Source organism: Corvus brachyrhynchos, unplaced genomic scaffold, assembly GCF_000691975.1.
Source record: "Corvus brachyrhynchos isolate BGI_N302 unplaced genomic scaffold, ASM69197v1 scaffold370, whole genome shotgun sequence".
NCBI classification, from domain to species: Eukaryota; Metazoa; Chordata; class Aves; order Passeriformes; family Corvidae; genus Corvus; species Corvus brachyrhynchos.
The window spans coordinates 4,655,132-4,667,176 of record NW_008235977.1 but is presented as its reverse complement, the minus strand read 5'-3'; the positions used below and the strand labels follow the sequence as shown (position 1 = coordinate 4,667,176).

At 39.9% G+C, this 12,045-nt stretch overlaps 1 protein-coding gene across 2 annotated transcripts in view; it reads left to right on the top strand.

Annotated features, from left to right (window-relative positions):
* The first annotated feature begins 4,362 nt into the window (after positions 1–4,362).
* The window catches only part of COL3A1 (collagen type III alpha 1 chain), a 49,542-nt gene continuing 41,859 nt past the window's right edge, over positions 4,363–12,045 (top strand). For both annotated transcript variants that reach the window (XM_017729017.1, XM_017729013.1), the window contains exon 1: positions 4,363–4,574. In XM_017729017.1, coding sequence (XP_017584506.1) covers positions 4,496–4,574 — 79 coding nt within the window. In that variant the 5' untranslated portion in view covers positions 4,363–4,495. The remainder of the gene's footprint in view (positions 4,575–12,045) is intronic.

Below are 12,045 nucleotides of genomic sequence, written 5' to 3'. Positions count from 1 at the left end.
TTCATTCTCAGACTGTCTTTCTGATGAATTTTACGCATTTTTGTTACTTAGAGATATACCAAAATACAATTTATTTTGTGATTGTATAAAATTAAGCATAGACACAAATTCAGAAACAAGGGGTTTTTTTAATTTTTAAATATTTTCTACCATCTTATATTATTTTGATGTTCAACAACCACAACTTGTAGAGCACAAAAGTCTTTATGAGACAATCTCCTGCCAGAAAGACCTGTAGCTGTTTCTTTAAGTACTTCCTTAGGTGGATAGAACTGTTCTATTTCTTTAAAAAGTGAAGATCTGGGGTTATTTTCAGTTGTACAGTGGAAATCTGGGTTGGAGACAAGAAGAAAGGATTCCTTTCAAAATAATTTTGACACCTCATGGAAAGGAGGAGCATCCTCACAAAGGCGTGGAGCCAGTGTTCTGAATTAACAGATTCTGTCCCTGGCGACAGGAGTAGGTGCGTGTTCAGTACAGAGAAACCCCGCCCTGGCCATAGATGTCAAATTCCCCAGAATTCAGTACACCCAGAGGTCATTAAACTGGTTTGGCTTCTGTCCCTCCTGCTGTGAAGAGAAAATGCTGTGGGTGCTGTCTCTGCTTCACCCGTATGCAATCATAATGTTGGCTCTGCCTTAAGAGACTTCACAGCTGTGCTGTAACACAGTTCCCAACATGACTCAGATGAAGGATTTTATTTAATCTGCACAGGACTTTGGAAAAAAAGATAACTTTTGTTTGTGGAAACCTTGAGAATGTGCAAAGCTGAAAAAAGAGCACATGCGAACAAGAGGCTGGGTCTCAAAACCTGATTTCCCATTGTCTTAGGATAAAATTTCAGTGAAAATGGCAAGATGGGAGAAGACTGAAACCATTTCATTGCCTTGGCTGTCTTCATTCCTGTAATCGTCCATTAGGGCATCAGTCATAGTTTTCATTGCTTCTAGCTCCCAAACAGGAATGGTTAAGAAGTACGTGGCTGTGTTTTGGGGTTTTTTTATTTAGTGGCTCTAGATTCAGCTTTTCTTGTAGGTTCTTTACCCCACTATGCTTTCTGCCATTATTTTCACTATTCACAGTGCTTTATTTCTGTGAGACTGTACAGTCCTTTTAAAATTTGGAGATTCTTTACTATCATTAAAATCCACAAAAACCAAAAAAATAACTATCTTGTTGCTGGTATAGGAGTAACTGCAATGGCGAAATTTGAAGATTCTTAGTTCAGATTAAGCTCTTGGAAACAGGGAATAGTTGCCAGCTGATTCTACAGGCCAGAACTTTGGGAACTTTTAAAGCAACACTTATATAATTTACTTCAGGACTGACCTTTTGGGGTGGTGGACCAGAGGTCACCTGATAAATATGTAAGAGCAAGTCTCTCATTTGTCTTTCTGAGGCAGAAAGTCACTAACCACAAGACTCAAACAGGCACAAGGACTCCCAGATTGCATGAATATTCCAGCATCTGATGTAGAGGTAGTCAACAGTTGCTATTTACACATCTTTTATGGTATCTACAGTAGAGCACAGGTACATTCAATAACTTTTACAAGTAATTGTTTCAGGTTCCTCCGTAAAAATTGCACCAATTTTTAAATAAGTACCTTTCCCAGTCTAGTCATGGTGCCAAGACATTGCATCCCTAGGAAGCTGAGTATTGGCCAGGAGCTACTAACTAAGTAATCCAAAATTGCCTGCAAGAGTCAAAGATCTGTTCTTTAGGGGGGCTTTTTCTGCACAGAGGATGTGAAAAGGAAGACTTTGAACACAAAGTGTGCAGAGGATGTTCAGGAAAGTTGCTGTGCCACTGCCTCCTCAGGCCGTGTAAGTAAAATGGTGAATGCCACTCAAAAGGAATTGGCTTGTGACAGTAAATGGCAATTGCCAGAGAATTTTACATTAGAATTACAAAATCAATTCTACGACCACTATTATGTGAAGGTAGCACTGATGAGGAATTTTAGTGTAGCTGAGCATTGCTGTACTTGAACCACAGCAAATACACTGCAGAACGCAAGGAACGGTTATTGTTTTTATGGGATGTAATCATCAAGAGATATGGTCTGTGCTTCTATACAGAAACCTCAGGCTTCATTTCTGTGCAAATTCAAGCACACATGTTGCTACTCCAGTGCCTGTGGCAAATTGGAGGTGTCATGGATAAATTTGGGTTCATAATCTAGCTATAGAGTAGCATAATATCTAAGGTGGGCAATCCAGAAGAGTTAGAATTTAAATTTTACTCAGAAAAGTGTTGTAGTGTAAAAACCCGAGGCAAGCATTAGTGAAAATAAGGGAGTCACCAAGAGTGTTCTTTTTTTGAAAGGTTAGATTTAAGAAAATTAGGGAAATGTTTATTGTGGTCAAATAGGCTAAATATTTTGCAGAACTCAATCTGAAAGTGTTTTTAAGTCAAAGACATGAATTTTTTTTCCCTCAAATGTGAACACTTCACTTACCAAGTAACAATCATTAGGCTTCATGAAAATTAAGCAATTGCTGTGACAAACATGTAGACATTGTTACAGAAAATCGACTTGCATGTGATTTTGCTAAATAGTTAATTCAGTTTGATTGTCTTTCCACAGCTGAGAACAGTTTGTATTCAGGGTTTTATCTGTTCATACATTTTTATTGAAGAGAGACGAGCAAGTAAATCCAGGTTCTTGGATTTATTTCTTGTTCTATCTTATGTTCTGAGCATAACTCCAGAAGAGGAGAAAACCTTCTAGGCCCATGCATAAAAATTTGAAGCCTGTTGTCTTATGTTCTGAATGGCTCAACCGGAGCTGGTTATCTGTTTGTTGATTGTAGCTACTTGAATGCTATAAACCAAATAACCTAACCTGTTAAGTGATATGATATCGGATATGAAAACCCAGACCTGCAGGAAATAGTTCTGCCAATGCAACAGAGACAGCATGAAATATTGGAAGACTCAGGAAAAAAAGTGGTGTGTAATTCATTTGGAATGTATCAAGCCATTCATACCTTATGAACATCTAAGAAGAGACTCATGATATGTTAAAAATGACATCAAATTATTTAAGACCTCTTCATACTTGCTTCAACCTCCTCCACCTCAGGTGACCCCAGCAGAAGAGGGTGTTTCTGTTTAAGTGGAAATGTATGTCAGACAAATAGGTTTTGAAATGAGATCCAACACCTACCAGATTAAACCTCAGGCTGCTCTTATTTTGTGATGCATACAGAGATATGGGGTCCTTTTTTGGATGACAGTTCATGCGCTCACAAATTATTGATAGGAGGGATGGTTCCCTGGGTAACTGTAATCTCAGCAACACTTGAGAACAAATGAATGAGCACTTCTGCAGGACATGACCTGGATCAGATTGATCGACTGAGAGCAGTAATTGGTTTGATCTTTGTTTTAGCAGAGATGCCCACTGTGAGAGCTTTCTACATTCACTTTGGGGTCTCCCAAACTTGGGCTTAAGGCTACATTACCAGCAAAACTACATTCATAACAAAACTGGCTCACACCATCTGATTTGGAAAACAAGTTTGTGTGTTCTGATCTTATTCTCAGTAAAGTTTTGTGTGGAATAAAGAAATAGCTATGTTTAAAAGGGATTAGTAATCTCAAGATTTCTTTTCTTTTTTTTTTTTTTGTCCTCTTTACCTTCTTGTTTGAGGAGCAAACAGACAAGAAAAATTTTCTGCATTCCTTTCAAATGTTGTAATGACAGCATCAAACTGAATTATTTGAAAAGATTTTGTTTGAGAGATTGAGGCTTGTGATTTGCGGTCTTGTTCTCTTCATAATTTTTTTTTTATGTTTGCTTTCTCCCCAGGTAACATGAAATCGTGTTGTGAGGTGGAAATGGTTAGAACAGCACCGGAACAGGATTGTGATTTTTCAGTCCTTCCTTTTGTTAACTCTGAGTGCTCATCAGCACAAATACCCAGGTTTGGTCCTTCACTTCTGGGATTCTTTCAGTCTGTGCAGCTACTTCAGTTCTTACCTTTTATCTTTGTTAGGGAGCACTAAGATTTAAAAATCCTCTTTGGGTTGTACCCATTGACTCCTAATTAACATGAAAAAATGCTTCAGCCTGGGGGCTTTGGCACAGGGCTCTTTTTTCACATGCATGTATGTCACATAGATTGCACCCTAACTGTTCATATACAGTGTCAGTGTGCATTTTGTACGCACACAAAAGTTCCAGATGTGCTGTGTATCTTGTTTAGTTGACTTAAGTCTTCTGTAAAGCCAAGAGAAATATTAATCATTCATTTACTGTTAGGGGATGGGTCTTCTTCTCATGTTTCAGTAAAGGGGGTGGAAAAGAAAAGTAAGCCAATTTTTTTCCTATTTAAGGCCAAAGCTGGGGAATGCTTGTGGCTGAGTTCTGTACATGGCCCGGTGCTGGAAGGGCAGGGAACAACCGATGTTGCTATTTTGAATAGATTTTTTCTTCCCCCCCCATTTTTATTTTTGCACAGAGAGTCTCATGTCTAATATTTAGACATGATGAGCTCTGTGCAAAAAGTTACTTTGCTCATTCTTGCCGTGTTTCAACCCTCAGTTATTTTGGCACAACAAGTCGGTGAGTAATTCAAGCTTCTTATGATTTCATGTTTTTATTTTATTTTTATTTTTACCAATAATTTTAGTAGCTTGTAAGAAATGTGTGTGCACGAATCTCACCAGAACATTTTTCCTTCACTATTTCAGCAGTCAGATATTTAATGGTGAAGTTGAAAGCTCCAGGGGCTTGCAGTACCGTCCCAAAGGTTTCTCTTTGCTTTGCTTTCTATACAGTTGGGAGGACTGTACAGTGCTGTCTGCCTTGGCTGCATTTATTCTTGTTCTTACTTGTTTTCCTGCTACAGACACCAGAGAGATTCTAAGCTATTTCTTTTAACTCTTGGAATAACATTTTAACTGTTAGCTCCGTGCTGCCTGGGAGCTCTTTGTCACAAGCAGTAAGTCTTTGCTTCCAACTATTTTATTTGAAGTTCTCCTTTGTACTTGTTTGTCTTACACCGGCAGAGTGGGGGTTTCTTTAAACAATTTGTGTGCAGAAAAAAAGCCTTAAAATTCTAACCAGTTTTGTCGAAGGGGTTTTTAAGAGTGATATATGAAAATATGTCAGTTTACAGAATTTTTACTTTGGCATAGACCAGGAGGGTAAATTAATTCCCTCAGCCGCTACAGTTTGAATCAGGCATCTGCAGACTGTTTCAGCCCCTCACAAGACTGATTAGCAGTTGATGGTATGTGGAAGTCCATGCGAGTATGTGTGTGCATGTTTACAGAGAGCAAGAACGCCAAATACCAAGTGAACATGGAATTCAGAGGGGAGAGAAGTACTTTGTATACAATAGTTCAACCTAGAGTGAAGATAAGTGTGGTATGAGTATTTAAGTTAAACAGATGACATTCCAAAAGTCCAGCTGACCTTTTTTGGATGTGCTCAGTTCCTGCTTGCCAGATATTGTAAACCAGACCTTCCTTAAGATAAAACACTTTTCTTTCCTGTAAATATGAAAGATTGGCAATTTATTTGTTCCTACACAGAGGCAAGGAATAACCTTAGAATTAACTCGATAAGCAGCAGCCAAAGAAACTGTGAAGGAAAGCCAAGTACCTTTAACACCACACCCTACACTACTGTGTATGACACATATCATGAAAACAATTACTTGAGCCATTTCATGGCAAACCCATCTGTCTCACCATACCTGGACAGGAATCTCTGCTGAGGGGTGAGTGTGAGTCCACCAGGGGCAGCCTGTTGGCAGTGGAGCACTTGGAGCTCAGGAGGACCTGTACATGAGCAAGTCAGCCTCTGCAGCAGCAGCATGCCCAAACAGCAGCCTCCCTCACCCAGCACAGACACAGGCTAAGCCTGTCTATAAAAAAAACCACCCAATGCATACAAAGATGTTCTGTAGAGAGTAAACAGAATTTACTGTGAACTGATCCTTTTCTGTTTCTGCTTTGCCATATACAAACTCCCTCCAATAATCTTCAGTAAATATTATAAATATAAAATTCAGTTATTATTAAATTCGAGCAAATATATGCTGTGAATTTTCTCTGCTTACAGCAGCAAATAATATATACATTGTTTATATTCAACATGCAGTAAGTGTACTTTTACATACCTATGTCTATCATCAGAGGACTAAGAGACCATCCAATATAAAGAGAAGGAACATCAAGTTTATTTCTCCCCATAAACAAATTCCTCCTGAGTGCCAGGTCTCCTTCCCTCACTCCAGTCATATCCCTGAACATTGCTGAGGTGCAACATATATTTGACTCAAAAAATGTCAAATTTTGGGTAGAAGAACAATACACAAATGAAGTGTGAATGAGTATTCTCATTTCTCTGCCACATTTCTGTTTCATGGTGTTGTAACATTTCCTTACTGGGCTAACTTCCATACTATTTACAGGGATGACATTACACAGAGAGACTGATAAATCACTAGTTATCCCTCAAAAAATTGGATTCTTTCCTCACTTTAGACTGTTTCTTTCCATACATTTGAATATGCTTTTCTCACAGAAAATAATAATTGAAGGAGTTTCTTATTAGCATCACTAATTCACATGCAGGGCAGGGAATGGACTGGGAAAACAAATTTTCCACAACTGAAAAGTGAATTTCCAGACATGCTAAAATGCTCTCTCTTGTCAAGAAAAATGTTTATATGGTTAGTATCAAATGTAAGTCAATATAAAATTTTCCTTGGGAAAGCCTGCCAGGAGACAAGACTTGGCAAGATATTAAGGAAACTGCTCAGTATCACTGAGTTTAGGGTAGTCAGAAGTACCCCCGGGCTATGTGTTTCTTTGTCTTGCTGTAATAGCTTGGAATGGAGATTTGAGTACAGTCTCAGGCTAAACCTCTTCAAGAGCTTGGCATCCGGATACTGTGCAACAAGGAATGTTCTGTGACTTCCATGACCAAAAGCAGTATGTCCTTGTAACCCACAAGGATGTTTTTAGCCTGGAGGTGAAAACACCTTGACACAATCCAGGTTTTCTGATGTGTGCCACAGCTTTCAAGCCCTGTCCATGTCCAAGATAAGATGCCTGCTGATGGCTGACAGGACATGAAGCCAGCGCTTTGGACAGGACAGATGATTCCAAGTCCAGCAATGTGTATTCTGTTCCACCTTTTTGAAGGCACCTTCACATCCTGCATATTAAACTACTCAAAAGTGTAAGATGTTAGAATGCTTCTTTAGGAAAGAAATCCATTCTCCACCCAGTGAGCATAACTTGTGAAAGCATTTGCTAAGCCTTGCAGCCTGCATTCATCCCATTTATCTTGAATTTGTAGAGGCAATCATGACAGCTACTTCCAGAAGATGGCACAAATTTTAGCTACACAGACTGGAAGTATTTGGCAGTTTCCACTGCCTACAAAGGAAGCACATCCACAGCGTCCTCACATCAGTGCCAAAGGGAAGCCAGATGGATTTGGGCCTGTCTCAGCTGCATCTGCGATGCTTAAAGGACACCTCAGGCAGCCAGAGCGGGACACTTCCCATAGGTACACCCATAGTCCTTGAGGACCTTCACCGCGGTCATTAGGAAAACTCTACTGCTCTGAAAGCAGTGTGAGAGCAATGCCAGAAACTCTTTTTTATTATTCCAAGTAATTTTTTGCTCTAATGTAATTTAGTGTTTTCCTTGTAATGCAAGTATTATCTTGGATGTTTGGTCAGGAAACTCATTTCTGAGGCTGAATGCTGACCTTTCATATTACTTGCAGTTGCAAATTGCAGTTTTAAAACTATATATAACCATTACGTGTAGGATCCTCGAGAAAAAAAAAGATATTTTAGGAAAACTTGTAAACAGCTAATTTGGCCATTTTACTTTTTTTTTCTTAATTAACTGGCAAGGATTAGATGGCATGTGAAATAGATGGGCACTGTACAGATGTAGTTTATTTGTGAGCCTGCCAGACTGTCATGTTTAGCACTTAGCTGTATGGAACACTGCACACATGTGTTCTTTGTTGATAAATTTCCAGTCTAAGGGTAATGCTAACAACAGTCAGAGCTATCTCTCCTCAAAGGTTTTGGTAACCAAGTAAAGTTCCCCTCCGGAGATTTGACAGTAAAACCAGATGAGGCACATCTGTGTGCCAAGGGATAATTAACCATTGTGAGTAACCTGGACTATCTGAAGTAATGAAATATCAGGGATCTACTCCTCTTCTTCCACTTTTTCTGACTAGTTTTTACCAAGCACATGGCAGACAAGGTTATGCATAGGAAAATTGAAACATTCCTTTCTGGTCTGGAAAAATCATGCTAAATGAAAGCCTGGGGAATCCACCCCCTCTAAACATTATATATATGTTCTTGGAAATATGACAAATTTCATAAACACATTTTATATCACACATCCCTGGAACACATTAGCCTTAGGAAAAATGAGACTGTTATATAACCCTTTCATTATTTTCCAGATTTGTTTTTGACTTTAGACCAAATCACCAAATCTACACAGACTGATTTTTCTAATGGAGGAGGTGGAGTTGGAAACATCCACTGCTTTATTGCAGGGGAAAGAGGCAGAGGGAGAAGGGTGTTGACACTGGCACAAACCTCACTGTTGATGCCTCAGTCAGAGTCATTATGTTTGCTCTCCTCTTAGCGCTGCAGATTACAAGCAGATCCTATTTCCTCTTCCACCCTCTGCCAGAGTGTTGAGGTTTGAAATAGGCAGCCAGGTGTCACTTGCAAACTCTGCTGATGCCAGCCTTACACAACAGCTGGGGGAGAGCTGTACTCAAGAAAAAGAAAGGAGGGAATTACTATCACTTTTTTCCCACAGGCTGGCTGAGAAACCAGACTGACACTGTTCCATTAGTCGTTGTTCTAGTTATGTGCTAACGTTGTTCACTCCTTGTTTTAATCAGAAATCTGCAGCAAATGGGCCATACCTGCCCTCATAATTGGGACAGCATGCTGAGGGTCGGTAACGGAAGTGATGCAGAGTGGCATTTAGCACTTGGGGTTAAAAGCAACCTCTTCAGAGTTGAAAGGTTCAGCCTACCAGGAGGGGCAAACAATAACAAAGTGCACTTTCCTCAGCTAGCGGGCACCTGGAGCACTGTATCGCTCTGGATGTTTCTGTGTTAGGTTCCTAGTCTGCAGAAGAGCACAAGCCACAGCTGCTGTAACAGTGTAACATCTAATTTGTTGGTTTGAAGTAATAACTCATCAAAAGTCACAATTAGAAATTAGTGCAATGGTCATACCATTAATACTCCAGATTGTGCTGTCCTTTAGTCATGCTTGTTTAAGAAACTGGGCAAAAGATCTCTGTTAAGAAAAGGGAAATTGTTGGCAATGGCAAAAATATGTTGTTAACAAATAGGGGTTTTTATGGTCTTAAAGTAACTGCATTAGAGTCCTACAGCATTGCAGTTCAATATGATAGAACACCGTTCAGTTTATTATTGGCAACACCCAAAAAAAATAAAAAAGACTTGCAAAAGGTATAATAAAATCTGTTCTGATTCAACAACTGTTAGCTCATTCTCCATGTAGTAGCTTGGTAAATTGCAGATTACATGACTTTAACATGGTTTAGAGTTCAGCATCTACCACCAATTGTCTATAATTTTGAGACATTCTGATTTCATTTTTTGGCAGATGATAAATAACCTTCAGCCTGAAATGGAACAAAAATGTTAGTGTCATCATTTTACCTGCTGCAATACTTTACCAGCCTATCCCTCCATCTATGTATCCGTGATAATACACCTTGTACAGAAGGAGAACTGGGCACAGATGTGATTCCTGCTCCAGGAGAGCTGCAAGAAGTGTTATTTTACTTCTGTAATTTCAAGTCAGGCTGTTGAGGGCAGCGTGGCCGGGTGCAGAGAATGCTGCAGGCCCTGGCCCTCAGCATGCTGCCCATCTCCAGCCCAGTGGATGCAGTGGATTCCTCCTGGAGGCACAGCTGTGTAGGGCCATGTTTGTCACAGCAGTGGTGTCCCTGTGGCAGAGGTGCTGTGTGGCGTCTGGCTGCTGTCGGCTTCCTGCAGCCATGCTGCTTCTAGGTATGGGAGCCAGTGCTCTGCCTTGGTTACTGCTGCCGGACAGCTACTTCCCTAGGGATTTTCTTTCTTCCATTGAATCTTTTAATGCACAGGGTTTGTGAAAATTTGTGTTCTGTCCTCTCTGTGGCTTCCCTGACAAGAGGCATTTTGTCACTGGAAAAATCTGTAAGGAAATCCCACAGAATGTTCTGATTTTTCTCCATTCAACAAAGTCAGACACTTTGTTTCAGGGTAATAAGATTTACATATTTATATGTGGTGACCATGCTATTAATATTTCTCATGTGGCTTTGAGACTGTATAAAAAAAAATTCAGTAACCCTTGCATTGTTTCTGATTATGGCTAATCAAGAGATAACCTCCATAGGCATTAAAAAATTACAAATTACAGGAATCAGAAAGTCTCTTCTGTAAGTACAACAGAGAGAGAGAGAGATCTGCTAACCCTATCTTAAATGCTGGAAGGGTGCAAGGAGGAATGAGATCCACCATTGGCTGTAGAGTAGCACATCTTTCACACAAAGGTATAGTAAATCATATTTTTCATTTATATTTTCAAGCAGTCAATATTTTTTCTCATCTTCTTTTACATATGAAAGGTTCTTTGAATTTTGCTTTGAGAAAACCTAACCTGCTTCCAGCCACTGTTTTTATTTATTTATTTTCACTTCAGAGCCAATCTTGTCTCTGAGTTTGCAAAGTGGAAGCCTTTGCCTGTTTCATGTCAACAGGACAATGGAAAACATGATATAACCCCGTCCAACAACAACCGTTTGTTGGCTTTAGTTTGGATAAACTTCAGCTCTGGGACTTCTGGCTTTGTTTAGTTTAGCAGAGGAGATTCCTTTCAGATTAGCTCAGAGACTACTTCCATTTTCCCCCATTTACGTCAAACTCTTCATTTAAACATGAACTATCAGAATGGGAATGAAAATGGTACCTCCTTTAACAATGTCTGCACATTTTTGTCCTGCTTTGATTCACACAAGTACTCCATGAAGAGATGTCTGCTGGGGAGGGGAGAGCATGCACAGGACTTTGAACAGGAAGGATAATGAAAACATACATATTTCAAGGTTGAATGTGGTTTTTTGTTTTGAAAGCCTAGGCCTTCTCCTACAGCTAAAGGGACACCCAAATGACTGCCAAGAAATGAGGGATGTGACTTGTAGATTTAAGACTTTAGCAGAGTTTGCCCTTCAGCAAAATGCAGTTATCCACAGCCACGGGAGACACATCCCTTTCTGCTGCTGGATTTCTCTTTCAGGTCACTGTGCATCCCACCCTGGAGGGTGGCACAGGCACCTCTGCTCTCCTGCCAGGTGAAACCTTTCCTCCCATGTGGAGCTCTTCTGTGAGCTGCTAGGGCAGCTTCAGGCACTGCTTTATTCCCAACTTCAGCACTGCAAAGGGCAGCAGAATCACGGGAACATCCCAGGCACGTTTTGCAGCAGTAGATATGAAAGGATGATCTGTGTCTGGAAACTACTTCCCACAGCAATTCAGCTCTGGCAGTTCTTGGAAAACTTCTGGACATAATTAGTTCCCACTGAAACTCCCTGCAGTTCACGCCCAGTGACCAGTCGGTGCATTAGAAGGCTGTCTGTAGCAAACATCCTTTTTTCTCTCTTCTTTCCCTTTGTGCTGCTTCTTCTCTTTTCCTTCTTTCCATTTTCGTTCAGGAAAATAAGCAAGAACAAAATTGCATCTTTTTTTTCAAACAGACCCAACAGAAACAATTGCTCATCTGAACAGAGTTAATGGGAAATATGGGAAGCATTGCTCATTGTTCCTTTGATATTCACTGTAATAGCCATGCTGAGCATCAAAGGAGAATAAACTACATCCCCATGCTTTCCTTCAGCTACAAGCAGCAAAAATAGGATTCATATTTTCTTGGAAAACACTTTTATGTTCATGAGAGCCTCTTTAAAAAAAAAAAAATTACATCTTCTCTGGTTTTGTCTTTAAATCTACT